General features: G+C 39.1%; 3 protein-coding genes across 4 annotated transcripts in view; 2 read left to right on the top strand and 1 right to left on the bottom strand.

Moving 5' to 3' along the window:
* The first annotated feature begins 501 nt into the window (after nt 1-501).
* smpx (small muscle protein X-linked) lies at nt 502-13002 on the top strand. Of its 2 annotated transcripts, none has more exons than XM_046035413.1 (5): nt 502-628; nt 4318-4377; nt 7761-7847; nt 8123-8275; nt 12242-13002. In XM_046035413.1, the coding sequence occupies exons 1-4, from the start codon at nt 584-586 to the stop codon at nt 8270-8272; spliced, it is 342 nt and encodes a 113-aa protein (XP_045891369.1). In that variant the 5' UTR covers nt 502-583; the 3' UTR covers nt 8273-8275; nt 12242-13002. The 2 variants fall into 2 exon arrangements, with proteins under 2 accessions (XP_045891369.1, XP_045891451.1); XM_046035495.1 differs by having other exon boundaries at nt 590-680.
* Nucleotides 7685-27385, bottom strand: part of cnksr2a (connector enhancer of kinase suppressor of Ras 2a) — a 70187-nt gene continuing 50486 nt past the window's right edge. Inside the window, exons 24-25 of the mRNA XM_046035173.1 lie at nt 9365-9418; nt 7685-7809 (exon numbers count right to left, since the gene is read on the bottom strand). Coding sequence (XP_045891129.1) covers nt 9395-9418 — 24 coding nt within the window. The 3' untranslated portion in view covers nt 7685-7809; nt 9365-9394. The remainder of the gene's footprint in view (nt 7810-9364; nt 9419-27385) is intronic.
* Nucleotides 15432-17670, top strand: LOC123960489 (kelch-like protein 34). Its single transcript, XM_046035294.1, has one exon. It carries the CDS (start codon nt 15656-15658, stop codon nt 17462-17464), a length of 1809 nt encoding a protein of 602 aa, XP_045891250.1. The 5' UTR covers nt 15432-15655; the 3' UTR covers nt 17465-17670.

Genomic DNA, 27385 nt, shown 5'->3' with positions numbered 1-27385 from the left:
CATAAATGTAGATATTCCAGCATAACCACTTCTCTGTGTGTATGAGTGAGTGCCAGAGCAGAAATAGGGCAGTGCCATTTTAGTTGCTAAGATAAAGAGGAGTGTTTTGAGGACTCAAGTGTCAGGGTTTGAGGAAGATGCATGCTAAAATTACAGCACTTGCCATTATTAACATTTGTGAGGTTCATATAAGCAAATAGCTTTGTGTTTGAGGGTTTTGTGCTTAAATGTTACATTTTTTAAATGAAGTTTAGTCTCGCAGTGAAATTATTTTAGTCATCGGAACATTTTACTGTAATTCTTGTTTAAAGAAACTTTAAAAGATGTTGAAATTAACAAGTGCTCAGTGCTGCTGTTTGGCAGTGTTTTGGTCCGTCGCTGTGTGCGTCCATGTGTGCCTAAGAGTGTGTGTGTGTGTGTGTGTGTGGACAGAAAGCAGGTCCCTTCTGTGGATCACTCTTCTATTTATAGTGAGAACAAATCCCAGATATGAGAGGAATCCTTCTACCACTTATGAGGCGAGAGAGAGAGAGATAGAGAGAGAGTGTGGAGAGAAGAAGAAAAGAGAAAGAAAAAGAAAAAGATGGAGATTAGGATGAAACAAGTGCGTGAAAGATCGACAGAAAGTGTAAGTGAAATAAGAAGAGAAGTCTAAGGGTTTATTAAATCAAGAATTTCAGGTAAGTTTCATCTGATTTGTTTGTGTGTTAGTATTAGTAGGCCATTACTATAATATTCATTAGTTTTTAAAGTGAGCAGTCAAGTTTAACCTGCAGGAATGCTCAGTGTTTAGCAATGAGGAAATTATTTGGTTCTTTTTTGGGAACCTTTATTCCTAAAGGGCAAAAATGGCAATATTGTATGTTTAAAGATTAATGTCAACAAATCTATTCACAAGTTCAATACCAACCACAGTATCTCTCTGTACTTTCACATTTCCTTTCCTGTCTGTGGCACTCATGCTCGTTGGTTCATACCGAAGTGTAAATCTTTAAAGGAATAGTGTAACATTTTGGAAAAGATGCTTATTCACTTTCTTGTTGAGAGTTAAATGAGAAGAATGGCACCACTGTGAGATCTGTATGCTAAATATGAAGCCAGAGCCAGGTGATGATTAGCTAACACTGGCAATGCTTGGCTTCCCAGACAAGACTCAGTCCAGCACATAAACTCTGAAAAACCACAACTTGTTTTTATACTCCAGTATTTGTACAGAACCAACAAAGGGGATATAATGTGTTAATTAATATGCTTATGGCTTAGAGGTGTTGATTAGTCACATTTTGTGACCTTTAGAAAGAGCTATGCTAGCTGTTCCAACCTGCTTCCTGTCTTTATGCTAAACTAAGCTAATCACCTGCTGTCTGTAGCTTCATATTCACTTTACAGATATGAGAGTGGTATCAATCTTTTCATCAAACATCTCGGCATGAAAGAGAATAAGCCTCCCAAAATATTGAACTATTCCTTTTAAAATAGGTCACAAATCTATCCTTTTGTGTTTTACACATGCAAAGGGTGGCTCATTTGTGTGTTTTTGAACTACAATAGAGGTTTATGGCACAAAGGAATAATAAAAAGGCTTACTTGCTAGTAGGGACCAATTCATTGTTTGTTTTGCTCTTTTGTTTGTTTGTTGAAAACAAGACTAACTATAAGCAGCTCTGTGAAGCTACACTTAGCCAGTATGATGCTAACTTTAGGATGCTAACATATACAATGACAGTGTTAATAGCTGATTATAGTTTAGTTAACTATTTCAGTTTAGCCTGTTTGTGTGCTAAAGTATGATAATAAGCTCTAAAATCAAAAAGTACAGCTAAAAGCCCATTTATAGCCTACATCTGTTTACGCTAAACTGCTGCCTGACGCACATCTACCCAAAAATGTAATTACACTTTGGAGCAACGCAGAACGCAAGAACAGCTTCTCCTTCTTCGGCCTCAACCGGCTCAAGGGTTGTACATGTCATCTTCTCCGACGCCTTCTCTTGTTTCACTAAGAGTAACTGGTGTGCAACATCAATCGACTCCAGCTCCGAAATGATCCACTCAGTTTCAGACGCCATTGTTTGTAGTAGCCTACACCAATAATGACTAAGAAACTCAACACAGTAGAACATAGAAACCCCACTGCCAGCTACCGTTTTGATGCTGTAATTGCAGAGCAATGCAGACACCAACGTATAAAGTCAAATTGCTCATGACAGCACGTGGTATGAATTGGCCTTTAAGCTGGAAGTGTTATTAGTTTAGCAGGTATCTGATGCTAGCATGGCTGCTGTAAAAACTAAATATTTCCAGTCTTATTTTATAATAACAAAGCACAAAGTAAATTTTTTGTGTCATTTTTTTCAAGCTACTGAGCCCTTTTAGCTCTCTTGATATTCAAGAAGTACAGATATAACATCACACACTGGCGCATGCAAACACACTGACTTGCACTTCTACAGACACACACATAAGAGCCTTTTTGTTAGGCGGTTAGGTGTTTGCTCTCAAGTTTAAAGGGTTTGAAGATTTGAATAATTTAAAGTACAAGGAATAATTGTACCTGTGGTTATGAGGGTGTGTGTGTGTGTGTGTGTGAGAGAGAGAGAGAGAGAGAGATACATACACATTTCACACATACAGTATGTGTGAAAGTAAGAGGGCTTGTCAGGCTTTGCAGTGTGGCGTCAGGGCGCAGCTGATACTCATGGTGAATATAAATATCATCACGTTGTCTAAGCATGTGTGTGTGTCTGCGGTTGTGGACTGTCCAGGCTTTTGCTCTTATGTCAAGGACAGCAAAGCTTTTATTGTATGTTGTTGCACAAACAGCACCCTGGAAACTGTATCTAAGTTTTGCCATCGAAGGCAGCAGCAGTTGAAGGGTCTGGTACTCACTCTGTTTCTTTGGTCCTCTGCTCTGCTCTGAGCCACTCGTAGATAAGATAAATAGGCCATGGAAACTACGATTAGGAACCACTTGGGTCAGTGTTGATCTCTGAGACAGCAAGATGGAGGGAGGAAATAGAAAATAACAGGTACAATGAGGATAAGAAGGGATCCTCAGCAGGAACCTACTGTAGGCTACTTAACACAATAGCAGATTTACCACTTGAAATTCTTAGTATTATCTAAATTAATATTAATATTTGAAAGTGGACAAAATAAGGTTTCTCATTTCTGGTTGGGACCCGCAGATCTTTCCAGCTGAAATCACAAATGGCATATTATCATCTGTAACTAGCTTAGTAACCTAACAGTAGCTCCATGAATTGTTGTTGAAAAGTGTCCATGAGGGATTTTGGACTTGTCTCCAAAAAATTATGCTAAATAGTACTAATTTTTTCCCAATTACATTTCGACAAACATTGTGTCTTGTGCAATGACTGACTTTTTTTGGTATTAAACCAATACTATGATCTATAACCTTAACCAAGTGCTGTGAGTGTCTGAACATAACCATTAAAAGGTTTAATAAAGCTGTAGTAACTATAAGCAGATTGTGCTGCAAGATCGTGTATCTGGCAGAAAACAAATTAAATACGTTGTCAGCGAACATTTTATTGATACAATATTATTAATCAAGTATCCGGCAGTTAATGGCATGTTAAATTGACGTGGAAGTTCAGGTTAACGACTGCATACAGGACTTTCAGGCCAGCACTAAAAAGTGTCAGGAACTGCCGGGAATTGACATGGATTGGTTGTTTCTCCTGTTTGATTTCGGATCCTTTTTAAAATAAAATGAAACTTTATATTTGTGACCAGTTTCAAACAGGAACGAATAAGCTTCAGGCTAGTTGCCACATGCAGGGAAGATGGACACATTGTCCTTTCATGGGATTTGTTGACGGAAAAAAAAATACTGAATAATTAGTCATTCTTTAATAACAACATAGATTCTATAGTATAATTACTGCAATTAACATCACTACATAGTAATTTTTGAATAATCTTTATAACTGTAAACTTTCACAATACGTAATATCCATTTTTCCAGAATGAGAGAGTTTATGTGGTTTATTGAGATCACAGTGTGATCAGTACACCCATGTAACTGCTGGTGCTGCTAACATTTCTTACATCTCTACACAAAGGTAGTTGAGGCACTGTTGCACTTTTACTTTGACAGTCCCCGCAGTCTCTCGGCCTCCCTCTCATGAATGATTCAGAGAACAGTTCCTCTACCTGCTTCTCTCTGTAAGGGTCGCTAAGCAACTGAAATGCTATCCCGGGCCTTGAAAACCACAGAAACAGAGTCCCAATGCCCCCAACGTGCACACACACAATTACACACAGCTGAATGTCTGTGATCTGCTTCCTCCAGGTCAGTGGACTTACCAGGGAGATTATGTCCAAGCCTTCGACCAACGTTAAGGCCCTTCAGGTAAAAGATATTCATCTGTGTGCACAATAATGTGTGGGTTTGTGTCCTGCATGGAACTGTAACTTTATTGTACTACTTTAAACACATCATGACTAGGTTCTGTGGCTGCCAGGGGTTTATACCCTGACAGCTTCAACCCAGTGGCATAATAACTCTTCATCCTGTTAAAAATGAATACTCAAATGACAGGGTTTTTTTTTTTCACATTTAAGTATTTATTGGTAAAGGCAAATACAGAGTTCAGACGGTGCATATACAGTATCAAGGCTTTGTTAGTGCAGTTGTAGCGAGGCAAAGGATGAAGTGTTGTCTGTATCAGAGTGTGTGTGTGTGTGTTTGTGTGTTTCTGTAGTAATGGCTTTGTGCGTGCATGTCAGAGAGGGTTTCTTCCATCGTCTCTCTCTTGTCATTGTGCTCATTGTCATGTCTAACCATGGGATAGGCATCTGGACAGAGGATTTTTAAACACCAGTACAGTACAAACATGAGGTTCTTCATTTCTTCACTCCATCATCAGTTTACGTTTATCACAGACATCAACAGCAGCACAGCTTTACATCAACATTTCAAAAAAACAAACAAAAAACCCCCAACAAAAACGTGTCCGCTGGCTAGTATAAGGTTGTTTTAAATCTATTTTATCGTTGAGCCTTTTCAAAAGCATACCATGTCTTTGTTAAATTAAATTCTTATTTTCTAGACAGTTATTGACTTCCATTTAATCACTACAGAAATTAAAATCAATAATGACTGTTTCAGAAAATGTAGGTAATGTAAACTCCCCTAATTGTGCTTAATGGAGCGGCAAAATACAAGATTTAGGGGTGCTGAGTATTTCCAATGCAAACAATATAAAAATTTACATGATCCCGTTTACAGTGGCAATCTTTACGACATGTTTGTATTGTGGGTTTGATTTTGTGTCAACAGGTAGCACATTCTCAAATATTGGACGGAGGAGTGTTATTAAATCCACGTTTTACAGAATCGTACCTGTTCACAGCTGCATTATCATACAGCGATTCGTGTAACTTTAACCGAAAAAACAAAACAAAAATCAAATGTCTGCAATTTGCTTTTCTTATCGTAAAGAAATTAATGGAAAAAAGGGGCTATCTGGAAGGTGGGAAATCAATTTAATGGTTATGCTTTTGAAAATAATTTTGGAATAATGTAAATTTGCTAAAACTTGCACCAACACCAACAAATGGCCTGTGCAAAAAAAAACGTATTTCTCTGCTGATCACAGAGGTTTGTGGGCTCCTATAGATCCCTCTTTTACACCAGGCACCCTGTGTTTTATACCCAATAACTATAAAATAGAAAACTACCACCAAACAATGCTGGGTCGCTGCCATAATGGCTGTTAGAGTCGACAAATGTACCCCACTAATGAAATTTATGTTAAAAGGTATCTCACATCTCGGCCACAAAGTACAATCAAAGTCGGTCTGAATGTGAAATCTATAAAGGGAAATGATCAGCTTGCTCAAGGACACTCCTCACGCCCCCCCATACATATCTAGACATTTCAGCAGGTTTACTCAGTAGACGAGCTTTAAAGGATTAGCTCACCTTCAGAATAAATCATCATTGCTTTGTCAAACTCATGCCATTTAAAGCTCCCGTAAAGTTTGTAGGATTGATCGACATACTGCCAGTTACACTCTGTACTTCCAGCTCATCCTCCTCCCAGAATAATATACTATATTTTTATCGCTCCAAAAAGCATAAAATGTTCATTCAATTTCTCCAAACAGCTTGCACAGCACAACTGAATCATTTTGTGCACAAATGATTCCAGTAAGTGTCCAGAAGTCCATTATTTACTAGCATTAGTCTGGCTGCATAATTATGCACCGTAAAGAATGGAAGCAGAGTTTAATCGGGAGAGTGCATTATTAGTGGAGAGAACAAAGATGACGGTACATATTTAGGCCCTCAGTGCATATGTTTGGATACAAAACAATTGGAGTGTGCTGCATGGGCTGTTTGGAGAGTACAAATACACATATACTTCAATGACATCTTAATGTAGATTTTCTACTGTTCCAGCCAGGAATGTATGTCAGATTATTGCTGGTTGCTAAATAGTTTTATCCATCCCAGTGAACATCAAGTCTGCATAAATATTTGTTTTTTTTCAACATCTAAACTCCGTATTTAAACTGAATTAACAAATAACAATTGATTAACATTGACCAAAAGTAAGTACCAGAGTACTAGAGACTAAAGAAATCTCTTGTGCGCCCCTTTAAAGAGCAAAAACACACACAGGCATAGATAGCTCTTTATTATTGTAAAGAGGCTGAGATGGAATTACAATACAGGGGTCTATTTCAGCATTTGGCTTTTACTGTAAATAAAGTTTAAACAGAGTTCAAGGAAGTACACCTACTCACTTTCTTGCTGAGAGTTAACTGATAGGATCAATAACACTCACGTCGGTATTGTCTTCAGCCAGGAGACAATTAGCTTAGCTTAGCATAAAGACTGTAAGCAAACGGAAACAGCTAGCTTGTCTTTGTCCAAAGTTTTAAAAATGTTGTGTCCAGATCAAACAAACAAGTTAACATGTTAATTAGTGAGCTTTAAAACTGGGCAGAGCCAGGCTAGCCACTTTCACCTGTTAGAAGCATTTATGCTAAGCTAAACGAATCATATCCTGGCATTAGCTTCACTTAAGGGACAGATAGGAGAGTGGTATATTATCAGTCTTCTCATCTAACTTTCGACAAGAAAGCAAAATGTCAAACTCTGATTGCCTTTTTCATTTCGGGTGAAAATATTCCTTTAACCTTTGGTTGCGCACAGTGGAAATGTCAGATGATGATTGCTAACGGCACGCTAAGCATACGGCAGTAAACAATCCCAGCCAAAGCAACATTACAGTGATACCAATCTGAGCAAACATGCTGTGAATGAGGCAGTTTCTTCCAGAACTTTCAGTCCAATTTGTAAACCATTATCTCTGGAAAAATAAATAAAACCAGCATCCTCTGACACACACCACACTCCCTCTCTGTACAGCTGTACAATATAAGCATATATACAATACATTACAGTACAGTGCAATGCTAAACACATAAATCCAAGTGACAGGACGTCAGGGCAGGCAGCAGTAGAACATCAAGTTAGCAGGCAGATCTCTGAGCTCTGTGTGTACGTGTGTATATGTGTCCCAATTTTCATAAAAACTCAATTCTCTTTTAAGGGCATGATGACAACCAGGAAGTAGTGATCATAATCAAAACAAGGGGTTTTGTGGAAACAGGAAAACACACAGAGAGACACAAACACACACATGCAGAGACACAGAGACAGGGAACTTTATTTGTTTAAAAGTTGAAAGTATTTCATTTGCTGTTCTTGCTGTCCGTCAGGCTAATTTGAACATCCCGATGGGAGCTCTGCGTCCAGGGGGGGGACATCCTGTCAAAAGGAGAGAGGAGACAGTAGACACAGAAGAGGTAAAACAACACAGGAGACGCACACACACACACACACACACACACACACATACACACACAAACACACAGACAAGAAAGTAAAATCAAATATTTACCAGCAGGTTTGAGGTGAACAGTATTAGTTTTGTGTGCATAAATTTCACTTAGTTCATATTTTGTACATATTGTAATTTGCTTTCCCTTCATCTCACGCAATAATAATAATAATATATAAATAAATCAACGCTGCAGTCACCTAGAACACTCACTTGAGTTTGTATTTTTTTTTTTCTCAGGCTCAGTCACCAGACCAGCCCTGCGCCGCACCCCAGACGCCAGAGGAGAAGAAGGCGTTGCCGGGTGCGGTGAAACTGCCTGGGCCTACTGTTAACCTATCAGAGCTGCAGAACGTCAAGAGCGAACTACGATGGGTCACAAAGGACTAACATGTAGGTGGTCCTACAACAGTTTAATTTCTTTAAATATTTTTTTCTTTTCTTCTGATCTCAATTAAAACCTAATATGTGAAAAGTGGTAACTCTTCCCTTGGCTACAAACAGGGTCAATTTTGATTAAAGTGACAAAATACTGACCAGAAAGCATTGTTATCACATTAAATAAGGAGATATTTTCTCATTTTATATCAATTTGGTTTGAGAAATGTACAATATGTTGTCCCACATAGCAACTTTACTTATGTTTGGGGTCAGTTATACCCCAGAGAAGTCTAACTCCCGGTTAGAGCTCATATGAACAAACTGTTAAATGTAATGCTCATGAAATTAGGAGTGGAAGTGATCAAACAATGTTAAATCTGTTTAACAAATTTGAATCCAAAATAGGGGGAAAAAATATGATTTTTCAATATGTAAGTTTGAAGTCGGGTCAAAAACCTAAACATTTTATCCTCCACAGAAGTAGAGGGACTAAAATACTCCATTATAAGCAAGTCCTGGAATTCAAAATGTTTAGTAAAAGTATGTACGTTTCTTCACAAAATTATACTTAAAGTTTAAAAAGTAAAAGTACACAATGCATAAAAGGCCCTTGTGAGTGTTATACTATTATACATTATATCATTATGTCATTATTATTGATGCATTAGTATGTAAGAAGGATTTAACTTTTTTATTTTTTAAATTTTTTTAACCATTTTAATTAAGGCTGTAACTAATGATTATTTTTATATGTATATGTATTATATGGATTAATCTGGAGCCAGGGTAAGGGTTAGTTGCTGCACTAGATGAATCTTCTGATAGTTTCCTTAATCAATCCATCAACTGTTTGGTTTGTAAAATGACAGAAACCAGGAAAATCAACAGAGGGTAAATAGACACATAGACCAATACATTCACCTGACACTGACAATTTAAAATTTCAAATCCACCTAACTGGCGTGTCACAGGATTGTAGGAGGAAACGACTCAGACATAATGCAGGTAATGCAAACTGGAAAACCCCTAGCTGGCCGGGTCTACTTGCTGTAAAGTAACCATAACAAACCACTAGCTAGTCATTCTGTTATATCATGTCACCAGAGGTGTAGGTTCAGAGGAGCGGGGGACTCAGTGAAGTTGGAGGTCTTCAATCTAAAAGAAAAACAAAACAAAACACAAACCAACAAACAAAAGAACCTAGTTATTTAACGTTAATTCCTCTACTATTAATGCATAATCAATAACATTCAGTTTGAATTGTAGATAACGTTGCATCTTTACTACAAAGACCAGTGTGTTTACTGCCTTATCTGTTTGCTTTTCAATTCTAGAGTCTATATAAATAAAAGGCTCCAAGACAGACACTGAACTGGCATTCTTACATAATGTTGCTTTAACAGTAAGACAAAATATATATTCAGTTATTCTTATTTTAGTCGAAGAACATGCAGTTTTTTCAGCCCCAAACAATCCATCTCAGGGTACGCTGTATGTAGCCTGAGTGTCAAAACGCAGGGCAAAAACACAACAACCTCTATTTTGCAGCACAATGCAAAGTTCTGAACAAGCACATAAATTATATTTGGTAGAGAAGTTGTCATCACCAAGGAATAATGTAGTTTGAGCCAACAAAAATCTATTTTCTGACACAAATGAGTAAAACTGAATGGGAGAGGTTATTGGGCACATTTGGATAATACCGAATAAATTGAATCAGCACAAGCTAGATTTTTAAAATTCTTTACAAGATAACAATCTCTCTGCAAACTATCATTCTTGTACTTGCGAAATCTTATTGTGTGGCCAAAATGTCCCATCACATGCTCGCAATAAAAGCACAAAATGTCCATCCATCCATCCATTCTCAACAGCTTATACTGTGTACAGGGTCGCGGGGGGCTGGAGCCAAACCCAGCTGCCATTGGGTGAAAGGCAATACCCTGGACAGGTTGCCAATAGCACAAAATGTAATTACATAAATATATGGACAAATTAAACCAAAACTATAATAATAATATTATATGTTCTTAAAATATATGGGATCCTGGTGCAAAGCATAAATGTTTTTACCTCTGCATGTTAAGTAAATCTAAAACAGCTTTTTGACATTTTATGAGAGGAAAGTGAATATTTTAGCAGTTAATATTTTACATCCTAACCGACCAACACACTAAACTAGTAGACATTGTGTCTTTATAGTAGAATAATAAATGCTGAGATGCAGATCCTGGATCTTATAAGTGAGACTCGTCTCCATAATAATTACTTGCAGTGGTCTGAGCTCACCACAGGGGGACAGTGTGGGCTGAGCAGTGTTTGGGTCAAGCAGCGTGTGTGTTGTTGATGCCTCTGTGTGTGTGTGGGCAGGAGGGGTTGAGTCAGGCTCTATATTTATACTTTATAAAAGTGTGTGTGTTCTAGAAAATGTGTGTGAGCATGGAGGGGCAGTCTGTGCTGTGACTTTTTCAGTGGGACACAGAAACCACAATATCCAAACACTGTAGCCCTGCCCAAACCATGTGGGTGTGCTGTGTAGGAGATAAATAAGAGAAAGAGAGGAGCTGGTTCAAGCTTTAATTATAAACCCATTTCTCTGAGGCAGGACAAATAGCACTACGTAATATTTCTGAGTAGGTTCAGAGTATTTACACTGAGAAAGTATCAAACGACAGCAGCATACTGCCTATGATTGATGATGACAACACTATTTTCCTAAAAAAAGAAAATAGAAGTGCTACTAACAGCTTCAAAAAAACAAACAAATGGAAAACAGAAGGGAAAAAAGTGTTAAAGATTGGAAACTCCTTTGTCTTTCTCTTTGGAAAGTTCAAGTAATGGTGTTGTTCCAAGGTTGCAGTTTGACTTAAGTCCGTTAGCTCATGTCTTGTACACTACGTGGCCAAAAGTTTGTGGACATCCACACTTTACACCCATATATGATTGTTGAACATTTCATCCCCAAACCATGTGGTCATTAATATGCTGATATAACAGTATCCACTTTTCTGATTTTAAGCATTAAAAAGGCCTCACTCACAATCACATTTCATCCTAAAGGTGGATGTGGTTGAGGTCAGGGCTCTGTGCAGGCCAGTCACAACCATTTCTTTATAGAACTTGCTTTGTGCACTCTTTACTGAAATACATTGTGTGTTGTAGCATTTCTTTCTTTAAAACGAGCAACAGACCAAAAGTGCAGTATGTGAACATGGGTGTCTTCTTACTTTTGGCCAAATAATGTCACTTTGTCAGTATAAAATGAAAAAGTACATTGATTTCTTGTACAGTAACTGCAACGATATATATATATATATACTAAAGCTAAGGTTTGTGCTAAAAATCTGATTTTTGAACCCACTATGGCTGAAAAACCTGAAGACAATTTAAAAATAAAACAAAAAGATAGAAATGGGTTATTTATGAAATGTTTAGATCACAAGGACATGAGAAGATCTTAGCTGCTGTCTAAAACCACTTCAAATAAGCTAACTAGCACATCATTTAGCATCATTTTTAAGCTACCAGTAACAGTCCTAGGCTTCATGTTATTAGCTTCTCTCCCAGCCTCTTGTATTTTTCACTGGGCTTCAGTGTAACATCACTTAACCAGCAAAACTGTAGATCTTTGGCTCCATCCACTGATGTTTAACTTGACCTGCGCTGCCTCTGAGAAGTGTTTGTGTGACTAAAAGTCTTTGAGGTGGAAATAAACATAAAAATGTGTCAGACGGTGAGGGAGATGAAGACACAGAAAGAGAGACAGAAATGGAAAAGGTCAAGAGAGAGATAAGTACAGAGAGAAGGCAGGTGATGGATCAACCAGATCTTAGATTTCTTCACAGTGAAGACAGTGAACTGGACTTCTCCTTGTCGTCCTGGCTTTTCTGCTGTCTCTCAGGGGTCAGCAGCTCTGAGACGGCTGATAGCAGACTGTGAAAATCCCTCATAGTGGCTCTATCTGTCTCTTTCCTCCAGGATCCCCGGCCAGGCGGAGAGGAAGGCAGATAATCTCCATGGACACAGACTTGCCCACTGCCACTGACGACTAGCAAACTACAATCTAATGCCGACATGTTCGGAAACAGCAACAGCTTTCTGTGAAGCCAACGTCTGACCACCAAGAAGCAGGCATCCATCGAGTCTTTCAGTCAGCACTCTAATAGGTTAAACACTAAAATATCTTTATCTTACCATGTCAGTTGAGATGGTTTTGTCACTAAATCCAAAACATAATTTGTACAAAGAGAAAAGTACTGTTGAGATAAAAAGAGATGTTGTGAGTTGTTTCTGCAGCAGATAAGACTCCACTTTACTTGGACTTTTAGAAGTAAGTAAGTTGTATTGCAATAATAATAATAATAATAATAATATTCTACTGCATATTCTTTACATTTAGTATTTTTAAGCTGGTTAAGGACTTTTTTTTGACAATTTACATCAATTCAAAGAATCCGCTTGGCAAAAAACCAAACACTTATAACTCTGTGATGACCAACTGTAAAGACACTTCTTTTCCACACTGTCAAAACACCAACTGTTCAGCAGCACTGATTTTTACTGATACTTTCTATTAAATTATTAATGTATAAATGTAACAATTTCCAGTGGGATTTAAATTCAATTGTACTACTTTTTTGGGGGGGATTATACTGTTTTGTTGTTTCATTATTATGATTCCCAGAAACTGGTATCTTCAGGAAAATATTGCAATAAATCAAGATGGTCTATCTGTCTAAAACCCCAAACTGTTCTATTTATTACTGACTACACCTGCTTTTACAGTAAAGGAGTGAGAATAGTGGTTAAATATCATTATCATCTATCTTTCTTTGCCCCATTTATTTTGAAATACTTGCTTTATGTAGTAACATTTTCAGCAGCGTGGCTCGATGCATTCAAATTTAGGACAGATATCCAAGGTTCCCAAAGCATGAGTCTTACTAACTTTGGTAATCCCTTGATATGTTCTTGAGCACCACCAGCAGGTCACAGTTTTCTTTTATCAAGTGAAATATCTCAAAATATACATGATGGATTGATACAACATTGCACAGACATTTATGATTACCAGATGATGTATCCCCTAACTTCAACTCTACTCTAACTTTTCCTGCAGCACCACAATCGAGTCTAAATTGTAATTTATCCAATACCTTGGTTCATTAAATACCTGCAGAACTTATGACAGTTCCATGAGCCTCAGTTGTACTTTATTTTTAGTGCTAATTAGCAAATACATGCTAAACTAATTTGGTGAGCATGGTAAAGATTATACTTGCTAAACCTCATCATGTTGGCATTATCATTGTGTACATGCTAGCAAAAAAGACGACAGGGCGTGACAGTAAGGTTTTTAAGGTGACATATTTAAAAAGGATTATTTTGTTTTGAGACCTTTTTCCCCCAGTGGGTGTCAGGAGATTGACAGAAAACACAGCGTGACATAATGCATGCACGGTTTTTAAAAAAACACTCCATTCAGGCAAAATTAAATAACCTGAAATCTCTCACAAAAGCAAATTAAAACTTCATGTTTACCGTGATGGAAAATGTAGCTTGGAATCTTTTAGAGCCAGTTTTCACATTACTTGCAGATTATGAAGGGCATAAAAATGAGCCCTGATATTTCTAGCTGTAATATTCTTGTATTATGTGAATATGTAACGGATATTACAGGGTTTTATTAGGTGGGAGTCGGGGGCATCTTTGTTCATAGAATCATTTTGATCCTGACCTAAACCTTCAAATCCAACTGTTTCAAGAAGGAATGGATCACACATCCCCCCCAGCTCAGATAGCCCTTCAACATCTCGCCCCCATTACAGAACGAATCCATCATCACATCACATGTCCTCTCGCACACACACACAAACACACACAGAGCAGCTGTAGCTAAGTTTAGCCTCCACCAGGTCATGGAGGAATATTCAGCCAAGAGAGAAACACTGTTGGTGTTTTAACAACCATACGGGAGGGTTGGACATTGTGTGGGAAAGATTAAAAACACTCTCAAAAAGGCGTGAGTCTGTTGTTTTTTCCTCTGTCATTGCGAGTACTGTGTGTGCGTTGAATTTTGAACTAGTGTGACTCTTCCATCAAACACAAATACACACTCATCTCTGAGTGTGAGCCAGCATCTACTCAGAGACGCTGATCATAACTCACTACAAAATGTACGTTGCAGGGAACGCTGCAAGAACTTGTAAGTGTGCAATAAAGCAATGTTGTTTGCATATTAATGTGTGTGTGTTTGTTTAAGTGTGTGTGTCAGACATACGACCACACAGTAGCTCAACATTAATCAGACGGCTGTAAACACGCTGGACAACTTGGAGCCTGATAGTGAAAACAAATCCTTCCTTTATCATCCCCTCCCTTTTCTCTTGCTCCCACCACCCTCTCCTATCCCTGCATAAAAATATTAGCATGATATCATTCTGCATGATTTTGAAGCAGCACAGGTCATAATAAGGTTAAATGCCTCCCAAAAGGGCACGGCTTACTCTAATACCAAAATGCTGCGCGCTACTTTTGACATTGCTAAAATCTTTGACAGCTTGGCAAAACTTCCTCGGGTTTGATATGTACCTCGCGTTGAATCCGCCCGAGCTGTGTCTGTGTTTCTATTCCTGTCACCATGGTGATGAGGGCACAGATAGGTGCCGTGGCTCGCAGACTACAGCAGCTGTATTTACCAATGAGTTCATCTGCAGGGATAGACACTAAAAATCCTGCCAGACTCCCTCTGTGCATGTGCGAGCGTTTATCCGTGCATCTGCTCTCTTGCCGGGTTGGTGTGTGTACGTTGGATGAATGTGTTTGGGTGATACTCCCTCCCGGACGTGGAGGAAAGGGCAGCCGGACAAACACAAAGCCAACAGAGGTGGGACATCACAGACAGAGACAGGAGGCTTTGGGACGGAACACGTTTAAGGGCCAAAGGAGGGGGTGGGGGTGCACAAGGCAGTTGTTAACCTTCGTATCATGGTGTCACATGCCTGCCGCTGCAGACAGAGCAGAACAAAAACACAGATGGAGAGACCTCGACTAAGGACACGCACTTGACTGTTTTTCCACTCAACTCTGCTTTCTCTTCCCCTTCCCTCATTTCCTTCTTCTTGCTGTCTGTTATCCTGTTTTCCTACTAACGTCTGATGTTCTTTTGTGCAGCTTGTCAGCTACATCTTTTTTTGACAACACTTACAGCTGCTTTTCCTTTGTCTTTCTGCTTTTAATGTTCCTTCCTCTTACTTCCTGCCATTTCCTTCTCACCTTCCTGACCAAGCCTTTACTCTAACGTGCTACTAATCCTCTTTTTGACTGTTTCTCAGAAGCTTTCTATTCAATCTATTTCCTGCCTCCCTTCTCTCCGTGGCTCCTATCTTTTGGATGGATAGCTACTCCCTCCTCTACAGTTCCTCCCAAAGAACCGGACTTCTCTCTGGTTTCCAGCGTCTGCGCTCGCAGAGAAAGATGTGTGATGTCGTTCTAGAGGCCGGCGGTGTATCGTTCCCTTGTCATCGCGCCCTTTTGGCCAGCTCGAGCGAATATTTTTGGGCTCTGTTTGGAGAGACTACTTCAGAGCGATTAGCGAGCTCCATTAGCCTCCCAGCGCTAACGTCTCAGGGTTTAGACACCATTCTAGACTTCCTTTACTCCAGCTGGCTCAGCGTATCACCATCTACACTTCCTGCCGTCTTGGAGGCAGCCAGGTACTTGCAGGTGGAGCCGGCCGTGTCAATATGCGAGCGCTTTATTACTGATGGTTTAAGCGCTGAGAATTGCTGTTGCTATGCTAACCTGGCCGAGCATCACGCCCTCTCAGATGCACTTGAAGCTGCCAATCAAACCATCGCTATGGAGATGGGGACATTGCTGCGGGAAAGCAGGGATGATCTTCTAAGTCTGAACATCCAATCATTGATGGCGATCCTCGACGCTGACGAGATACCTGGTGTCCAAGAGGTGGATCTCATAAGGCTGGCTCTGGATTGGCTGAATGAGAATGGGCCTCTTCCCCTGCTGAAATCAAATCTTCTGCTGAGTCGTCTGCGCTTCGGATTGGTCGCCCCCTCTGACCTCACCAAACTCAGCCTCGCCCACAGAGCCATGGCCACACCTTTAATCAGAAGTCAGCTGACTCGGGCAATGGAGTACCACAGGCTGGGTTCAACTCAGCCCATCAGACAGACCAGACAGTCAACACTTAGAGCGTCGCCCAATCGTGTGCTGCTTGTGGGTGGAGGATCCAGCCCTGATTGGCCAGAACAGCAGATCCTGGCGTTTGATCCCAGAAGCAGGAAGTTTTCATCTCTGAGCTCCAGTCTCCCTCTGCGGCTGAGGAATCACTGTGTGTGCTCGGTGGGAGGTTTTCTCTTCGTGATTGGCGGAGAGGAAGTGAAAGAAGGAGACGAGGATGGGAAAAAGTCTGTCACAATGGCAACATCCAACCAGGTGTGGCGCTACGATCCTCGTTTTGACCGCTGGGAGAAGGTGGAGTCCATGCTGGAGATGCGGACGCAGTTCACCTGCTGTGTGGTTGAGGAGGTCATTTATGCCATCGGGGGACAACACACACTACCAGACACCAACGCACACACCTCCCTAGCTTCTGTTGAGTTTTATGACATGGCCACTGGAGCATGGAGGAGAGGAGCAGCGATGCCTCGCCCCTTATGTGGCCACGCTTCCACTGTGCTCGACAATTGCATCTATGTGTCCGGCGGTCTACCGAGCAATCACAGCAGCATCCATGGCAGTAACCACGGTGATAACCCGGATGAGCACAGAGAAAGCAGCAGAGACGTCCTGTTCTGGGACACCAAAGGCAGAGTCTGGGAGAGGCGAGCGTCCATGTCCATCGCCAGGTTCGGTCACCGCCTTGCAACTGTCCACGGCCACATCTACGCGCTGCTGGGAAGGTACGAGCCTTTCTGCGATATCGAACAATACGATTCGCAATCAGACCACTGGACCCGCCTTCGACCACTTCTCATTGGCTCCTTCAACTATGGGATGGTGTCAATGCCTTGTGGGAATCTGCTGGTATTTGGAGGGAGAAGATGGAGCGACGGACAGGAGGTGATAGTGAGGAGTGTGTTGGAGTATGATACAAAGAAAGATCGCTGGAGAGAGATCTGTCAGCTGCCCAGACCTCTCACTGGGACTGAGTGCACACTGCTGCCCCTGCCAGACTAAAGTGCACAGGTCATAAGACATTTTTAACATGAAAGTGAGACAGTTTCACTTATAGGTGCAACATAGTCTCAAAATGACAGAGCACATGTTAAAATGATGGTGGGATTATATCATGAATTGTACTAATTGTTTTAATGTGTTTGTCATATAAAAGAGGTTACTCAACAGTTTAGTTCAGGGAAACAAACTATTGGGTTTCAGCCTCGACACCACAGTTTCTAGTTTCTTATTTCTGGATATTTACCTAGGAAAATATTTCAAAAGGGTGAATTTAAAATAAAATACGTTTTCCTAACCTAATCTATTTAGTATTTAATGAAATAGTTTGGGAAATACACTTCTACCAGTTCTACCTAAGTTTGATTAGAAGAGTGATACCTCTCTGATCCATGTCTGTTCAATATAAAGTTATTAACAGGAGAGTATAAAGCACATGACCTCCCTGTGCAACTTCAACTTTTTAGACTTTGGTTTTTGCATTGATAAATTAGTGAGAATTACAGGGGCTTGCAGGCAGATTACTATGTTACCATTGGACAGAGCTAAGCTAGCTGTTTTTCCAGTTACCAGTCTTAATGCTAAGCTAAGCTACTCCACTACTTCTTATAGGAGCAGTTCAACATTTTGGGTAATACATTTATGAGTTTTTGCAGTGTTAGATGATATATAACCATGAGACAATTAGCCAAGGTTAACAGAAAGAACATAACCTGTTGTAAAACCACAATGTACGTTATGTTTCAAGTCTTTATGGTAAGCTAAGCTACTTTACTACTACTTATAGGAGCAGTTTGACTTTTGGGATGTAAACCTCCTTATACTTTTCTTTACTTCCCGAAAGTTAGATGAGAAGATTGATTGACTCTCATGTCTGTGTGCTAAATATAAAGCTAGAGGCAGCAGACAGTTAGCGCTTAGCATAAAGAACAGGACTACCTGTAAAACCATGTAGGCCAACTGTCATTTTTGAAGTTCAGGTTTTACATGAACAAGATGTAACGTATTCAGTTTATTGTTCCCTTCAGACACAGACAAGCTTTTTCCTAGTTTCCGGTCTTTATGCTGAGCTAAGCTAACCATCTCCTGGTTTCAGCTAACAGAACATTAGAGTGATTCATTTAAGAGTTACATAATTAAACAGGCTCTGCAGGGGCATTTTATTATTGTTATAATTTATAATTTTTGCGCATGCCCACGATCCTTCACACTGATCTGACAGATTGTTGGAAAGGACTAACTTATTTATACTTTTAAGTATTTAGCGGATACAGTCCCTGAGAGCAAATTACAATGACTGTAACAGTAGAACAAGCTTAAAGTTTAAAAGGAAATCAGGAAAAATGACAAGAAGCAACCACTGGTGAGAAGTGATGTATGCAAGGTATTTGGCCAGTGATATTCCTGTGACCGAATGTGACAATGTTCTATGAACAGGAATAAAACAAGAGCTAAGGAGACCGATAAGGAGGATTTTGAGAATAAGTAGGGAGAGGTAAAGAGATTTAGTGGGAAGAAGGTAATTCTCGAACAGATGAGTTTAAGCCAGCTTGCCGAGGCTATCACACATAAGAATGAACAGAGAAAACGTTGAGGCAGGAGATAAGGAGATGAAGGTGGAGGAGGGCATACAAACAACAGAAAAGCTAAGATGAATATTTTATGGAAGTTGTAGATAAAAGTTCCCTGCACGTTGCTTTCCTGTTTATTGACTAGTGATAAATAATTTAAGTTTTCTATAAAATAGATATAGAAATAGAAGCAAACCAAGGCTACTGAGTGACCTTTTTTCTGTCTTGTTTTCTTTTTTCACCCATTTCCATCTGCACACACAACCAAATGGACAAAGTAGGTTAAAGCTGCAGAAAAAAATAAATGGAAAAACAGAAAAAGCATTCACATGAAATCCTATGATTAGTGGGTAAGAGCTAGGTAACCTGCTGGAGTTCTTTATTAATGAGCTTTGGTGTGTTCATTTAATCCCGAATACACACTGTGCTGTCTGCAAAAACATTATTTATTTAACATGTTTTATTATGTTTGAATGCAATATTGGATTCAAAATGAATTGGGTGCCTCGTTATATCCCCTAATGATGAAAATATGTATGAAAGAACGTCAAATTTTTTCCTGGTACTAACTTATAATACAGGCAACTTAAAATATTTGATATACAAATAGACTTTTCAGTTGCCTATTATTGTCGAAACATTGTTCTATTTTAATGTCCATTTTGTTTTTGCAGCATTGTGCAGTTAAACATTCCAATTGGTAAATATTATGAAGTAATGAATATGTATTATTAATACTGATATAAAACACAGAACAAGATCATGAAACACTTAAAAATCAATCATACATTTATTCATTGAGCTGACACTTTTATCCAAAGCAACTTCTAATTGCTAAGTATGTCAGAGGTCGCATGCCTCTGGAACAACTAGGGGTAAAGTGTCTTGCTCAGATGGAGGATGTGTCATAGAGGGAATTGAACCGGGGTCTCTCACACTAAAGACATGTGCCTTATCCGCTGCTCCATCACCACCCACTGTTAAGAACCAATAAAACTGAATTGCCAAAGTTTTTAGCTTTGATGTGTCTCGTTCTCCATTTGAAAAACGTGAGTCATTTGAACAAAGTATGTTAATATTTTACAACCTGGCTTAACATAGAGAACCAGCAGGAGAACAGTTGATGCTAAAGTTTTGATAGGATTAAGTTAGGACATCCAGCTTAGCTAAAATAAATTAGGACATTCTGCTGCACAATTTACTTAGGTAAATGATATGAACTTAATGACTTAATAGGAAATGGGATGTGATTGATAATAATGTTGACCTTTAATCTTTGATTAATTGGGCAGACATTTAGTTCTATAGCACCATCTCTTCAAATTTAATTAAATCCTTTTCTGTTCAAATACAACAAACATGTATTGTTCATATGATTAGTGTACACGGTGTCACCATTATTCACTGTGTAGACTATGGCCAAAAGTACCTGAAAACTTTCTTTGCAGTATTTGAAGTTTCTTTTCAGAATTTTCTGCGTTTCTAAGGGAGCAAACGCACAGAACTGTGTCAGTAGCAATGGTGGAAGAAGTATTCAGATCCTTTACTGAAGTAATACCACGCTGAAATTACTCCACTCCAAGTAGAACTCCTGCATTGAAAACCTTACTTAAGTAAAAGTATTATTAGCTAAATTTACTTGAAGTATCAAAAGTTAAAGTACTCATAGTATACTACTACTATTACTCATAGTCCAGTAAAATGTTCCCTCTCAGTGTTTCACTATTATATCTGGTGTTTCTGGATTAATATTACTGCTGCATTAAAGTGTATGTTGCATTTTACTGCTGTATGATGTTTAAAGTTGAGCTAATTTTATTATTATTCCTTTATATCCTGTTGGGTAGTTTTATCTACAGCCCATAAGATCAACATATGTTTGTTGCGTCGCTGTCCAGTGAGAACCATGTATCTCTAAAAGCTAAACTTTTCCATCTGATCCAAGGTTTAAATTGTTTATGTAGCCTTTCTCAACCCATAAACGAACACTTCATACTTCAGTTTATCCGAAACATTCAAATTCAAAATCACCACATTTGGAGATACATGGTTTTCACTGGACAAGTTAAGAAAAAATTGTAATCTGAAAGAGTAAAAGTACAGGTGCCTCAATAGTACAGTACTTTAAGTAAATGTACTTAGTTACACTGCACCACTGGACAGTTGTGGTTGCTATAGCAACTGAACACCCAACTGAAACCAAGTGATGGTGTCAAATTAGTCGTGCTGCAGGAGACGTTTGAGCTCTTGCTCAGCTGTGATTGCAGCATTGAGGGGAAGGGGACAGGATGAGGATGAGGGGAAGAGGATGGTCAACTGGGATCTCTGCTGGTCTATCTCTCTCTCTCTCTGTCTCCCTTGTTGACAGAGACGGTGCAGCAGCTGTTACCGATGCTTAACATCCCTCCCTACATCCTGTCAGCATCCTCTGCTTTCTCACCGTCCACCCAAACAAACAAACCACAAATACACCTTCATCCAAATGACCACACTTTATTGGATCCACCCTCTTCTCTCGACAGAACACGCAGGAAGGAATCACATAAATAAATACTGTTATTTTACCATAATTTATAGTTTGAACATTAAAACAATCTTCACTCAACCGCCCAAAAAAAAAACTGATAGATTTTGAGAACATCATCCATGACACTTAGTTTGCACTCTATAAAGAGAGATCTACTGTATCTACAGTTTTCAAACACAAAAACAGAAAAAGAATATTGTGTTTATCTACAACAAAGACATGCTACTACAACCAACCACGGGCAGCAGCATAGAAAGAGCATTCAAACTGTCTGTGTAGTGTATTTACTGGGTGTGTGTGTGTGTGTGTGTGTGTTTGTGTCTATGATTGCTTTCATAGTTTTTGCAGTGTCTCTGAGTATAAACTCATTTTCACGCAGCGTACAATTAACAAACTAATATATTTTTATTAGATCCATATTTCAATTCCTATTCAAATATTTCCTCATGTTCTTTATGTGGCATGCAGGAAACAGACAGCCAAACGGCCTCTGAGGAAAAACCCACCCTTACAAACGATTACACTGTTAGATAAAATATATCAATATGTGACGTTCGGAAAGTTTCAGTTGTTAGTCTACTTTCCTCACTTATTACTTTAATTAGAGGGCATTTTTATGTTTCTTTGGATGGTATTCTATGATTCCCAGAACTGTTGACTCATACATTTTTGGTTGCCATGGTAATCATATCTCAGGTGTTGAAGTGAGAATCAGGTTGCCCATGAAAGGCGCTGAAAATCAAAAGGAATAAAAGAAAATGTTTCGTTTTTCTGAAAACCAGAGCAGGAGTCACATTTCCCTAATTCTTAGAGTTGCAGCAGACCCTTTGTTAGAGGATGTGTCAGGAGGGTTTTCTCCGCTGCTTAGACCGACTTGCGGTCTAAGCTGCTTTTACTGCTTTTACCAAGATTGTAGCGCAAACAATCTGGATTCACATTGAATAAGAGGAAATAAATATTGTACGATAAAGATCAGGTTTGACTGGTGTGACAGACGGGAAATAAAAAAAGCAATACCATTTTTAATTTAGGTTAATTTTTTATTTTCCATTTAATTATTTTATTAGTATTTTATACTGCACTGTAACTTTTACTGTCCTGTTTTTTTCGGGGTACAGTCTTTCTAGAATCAGATATTCATTACTTTTTAAGCTAAGCTGGTTTCTCCTCTCTCATTAGAAGTCAGACCAAGTCTTACCAGGGCCAAGTAGAATCTCTAGTATAGTTCTCCGCTGTCAGGGATGCCGAGTAGAGCTAAACGTTTTTCTTCGCTGTTTTGACTGCTTTTACCAAGATTGTAGCACAAACAATCTGGATTCATGGTGACGATCGTAAATAGCAGGAAATATCGTACGAGGTTTGACTGGTGTGATCAAAAAAGCAAACAATGAAAGGTGAAAAGCCTGATTATTCGTAACCCACTAGTATTATGGGTGAACAAATTAACCTGTTTTTATTTTCTATATGATTTTTTTATTGTGTAATGTCTTTTTTTATATTTCCTTATGTTGCTTTTATGTTTTATGTTTTTTCTTTGAATTGCCTTGTTGCTGAAATGTGCTATACAAATAAACTTGCCTTGCCTTTTATTTAGGGATGCGTCGATCCGACTTTTTCAGTCCTGATACTGATACCAATACGTGGGCCTTGGGGTATCAGCCGATACCAGCGTCTGATTAATAAATTGTATTCCTCGCTGGGAATCGTTTTTTCTATGTGTAAGGCAGCATCAGGCTCTCCTAGCAAATATTCAGTTCTACTGACGCACTGCTGTCGCATCAACATAACTGAATTGAACAGATCGGCCCCCTTGTCACCACTACTCGATCCAGCTATTTGAGTCAGTTTTGGGTATCTGATCGGTGCATCCCTAGTTTCATAATGAAGTTCTGCTAAAGTTAATATGCTGATAAATGTGTATTTCTTTTCCAAGGTTAGTTTTGAACAAAATTGCATGTTTGAATTTTGCATTTCCTTTACGATATATCATGACAATGAGTAATAAAATATATTACAGTATCTTTATGCAGGTATTTGAGGGCTTATAGAGGCCTCGGTTGACCATGAGCTATGGTTTTTAAAGGATATAATTATTATAAAACAATAATAAAAACAAGAATGATGTGTGTTGCATTACAATATTTCACTGGAGAGGTTTCATGTTTCCATCGAAGTGATTTAAAGGAGATATTCTGTCTTATAAATGGATTGATGAGCTCTAATAAAAGCAATTCGTAGCAAATGTAAACTTAAATGAATGGCATCAATGATTAGACCCCATATAGTCTTGTGTTTTACAGTCACATTGCTGGAGGTAAAGTGATACTGACTGAAAACGAACAGGGAAAGTGGCATCATCATTTGTGCAAGAAAACGTAAAAAAACACCAAGACGTGGACTTAATAGCCGTTTGGAAACAGTGTTAAGTGTTTTAGGGTGGACTTTTCCTTTAAATGCCTATTCCAGGAGTGTGCATGCTTCAGGTCCAGCCCAGCACAGTACGTAATTCTACCAAAACCAGCACAAACAAAAGTCTAAAACTAGATAGAAACTGAGACTAGTTGATTTAAAAAAGACCTGCGCTAACTTGTTCTCTGCTGTAACACTCACTGTACAGAAAATATCGTCATCATCATCAAGTATAAGGCTTGATACAATATAATGTATGTCACTTGGTGGCTATTAGACTTGTCTATGAGACACTGTGCACTCAGTATAAACATGGCACAACAAGCAGGATGAGATACTGTTAATGGCCGCTCATGAAGATACTATTCTGAGATCTGCGTCCATGTCAGGAGGAACAACCTGATGTGCAATGTCAAGTGTTGTTGCTTCTTTATATGGCGTTTTCCATGGAGAGCATTTGAAGAGCACAAAAGCTAACATGTAATACTTAAGAATCAGTTTATCATCCGCCCCCGAGCCAGCTGGAGTGGCACAACCAATCAGCTCGTAGATTGATGTAATATGAGGGCACACGCAGGCGTCTCCTCAGAAAGCTGTCATGCTGCACTTGTACACTGCGGCTGCTGAAAGCATATCGGGATGTTAGGTCAAGTTGTCCCTGCTGTGATGCAAAACCTTCGGCGATCGGATGCATCAAAAAAACATGTCAGCTGCAGTTTGTTCAACTCTTTCCAGAGGGGGGAGATGAAAGCAACTTGTGCGTGTGTGTGTGTGTGTTTGTAGTACTCGTCAGACGTGGGTCTCGATGTAGGAGTGTGTGTGAGAAAGTGAGGGGGTGAGGGGGGGCCCGGGGTCTGATTCAGTGGTCGAGTCTGGCTCCTGAGAGAACAGCTCCTGATAGGCTCTTTTCCACTCCTGGAACTCTGCCGACGACAGCTGGGGATTGGCCAACAGCCTGTCAATCAGCGCTAGCTCCCCCTCCCTGTCCTATGGGTGGGATGCAGAAACACAGGAGGGGCTGGTCACTTTCTTACTTTTATCATTTTAAACCACTAAAGCTTTAAAAACGCAGACACACGTGAAGCAGGACACACACTTAAGGGGATGCACTAAGTTTCGGGGAGGTTTCACACTTGAAGAACCCAGAGAACATCCATTTGTTCTTGGTAGATTATTTATTCTGTTTTTTTTAAGATGTAACGTGAAAAGTTAGAGAGTTTGACAACTACAACTACTCTAATGCTAAATGGTAAATATTAGGAAGACTTTATAAAGGGTTCAGAAGTTGTAACAAACGGCATTTTTAATGATTAAAAAATCATTTACCAATGCTTTTTTAGATATGAGCCATAAATAAGAACAGTGTTTGGGTTGCCAGGTTTTCAAAAATGCCCTTAGCTAGTGCCGGAGCAATGGACCACGTTCATTTGTTAACAACTTAGTAATATTTAAAAATAAGACGTGATGGATTACAGTATACGAAGCCTTTATTAACGGCTTATTAACATTTGTAACTGCAGTTGACTTACTAAAAGAAAGTGACAAACCTTTATTAATACATTTCAATATTTCATTGCTGCCCACTGAAAATCATGTATCTCCAAATTTTGTGAGTTGAATTTTTCAGGTAAACTGAAGGATTACTGCTCCTTTATAGGTTATCATAATCCGCAAATGTATATACGCGTTATCATAATCCGCAAATGCATCATCACACAGCTGAAAACAGGGCTATTCTCTTGACTCATGGAAACGTTTTGGAGATATGTGGTTTTCACAGGACAGCAACATTACTGCAGACTAAATTTCTTATTAGAAAGTAAGAAACACACGACTGGTAATTAACAACTTACTATAACTGCAGACTTGGTGGCTTGAGTTGTTCTTCATGGCTTATAACTGATCTATAAAGCATTAGAGAGTGATTTATTGAGCATTAGAAAACCATTACTTACAATTAATAAACACTTTAAAAGGGTGCTTTTTGAGTATATGTTAGAAACAGACAAATAAAGGTTAATGGTTAATTTAAAAAAATCATTGTTCAGTGGATCAATATTTGAAATAGCCAGATATAAACCTACCTGGATAAACTATAATGAGTTATTGATATTTCAATGTTAGATTTTGAAAAAAAAAAGAAGTTTTGGATGAATAAAAAACAAGTTTTCTAACGTTAAAAAGCTGATCACTCTTACTGAAGTGACACAAATCAAAATATTGGGATACTGTATGCAGATTGATTTAATCAAGTGAAGTCAAGACACCAGAAAACAGATGTGTCTCCTGACTTTAATACTGTTCACGGCACATCTAAAGCAGCACAGTGATCCAGCCGTAACGGAAATATTAAAACATAACATGAACCTCCTGTTGGGTTATTGTCTGCTACAACAGATGTTCTGCATCCCTACAGCTATGAAGAGTACACTTCTTCTTCTTAAATTGCCATCTAGACTGTAGCTTGTTGTTTTGGTTCAATTTTGATCCATAAAAGATACAGAGAAAATGTCTTTGTTGTTTCCACAGCAACCGCTGCAGATGACTTGATGATGCCTGAACACACGAACACAACGTGATCCCTTGTAAGCAGCAATTCAGGGTAGGGTCTACCAGGGTCACATGGATGACTTGGGTGTCTACTGTACACTCTCATTATTTGACATTTAAAATAATCTCCCCCCCCAAAACGTGGTGTATTCCTTTAAGAGACGCCAGACAGGGAACAAACATGTAAGTTCCTCCACAAAGCCTGTACCAAAACCACAGACCCTTGCAAAAAAAAGCTACTGCAGCTAGACGAACAAGCGACAAAGCCCACCATCCAACCATCCCCGCCCACGTACACGGAGGAAGCAACAAAGATACAAACTCTAAAAAGACAAAAAATAAATAAATAAATAAAAACAAACAGCCACAGTAAAAGAGCCATTCACAGGCACCCAACCCAGAAATATAACCACTGCTCATATCGCATGAAGCCACAGACAGCTGCTTGACAAAACTCTACTAAAAAGACTCAAACCAAACCGAGGAGACAGACGGGGACACACGACGGCACTGAAACTTCCAAGACAGACGCATTTTCTGGCGTGTGTTCGTGTGCACATCAGGGTCAGAAATTCACTGTGTATTACAGCTAGAATGCACATGAAAATTTGTATCCCTCTACAAAATAATCCATTTCACCCTGCTCACATTTAATGTGGTTAGGCACATTTATGTGTGAATGTGATTAGCGTAACCCAATGAGCCAAGAAAAATTTAATAACAAAAGGTAATTCTATCAGTCCACACAGGATAAGATGAAACTAGCGGATTTGGGTCAGAATATGGCAGAGATTTCAGTTATAAAATATTAGCACAACAGAGTGAGTTACATCAGAAAATTCCAACCTCTCACAAACTAAAGCATTA

This window comes from Micropterus dolomieu, linkage group LG01 (assembly GCF_021292245.1).
Source record: "Micropterus dolomieu isolate WLL.071019.BEF.003 ecotype Adirondacks linkage group LG01, ASM2129224v1, whole genome shotgun sequence".
Taxonomy (NCBI): domain Eukaryota; kingdom Metazoa; phylum Chordata; class Actinopteri; order Centrarchiformes; family Centrarchidae; genus Micropterus; species Micropterus dolomieu.
This window is presented reverse-complemented; position numbering and strand designations above follow the sequence as displayed.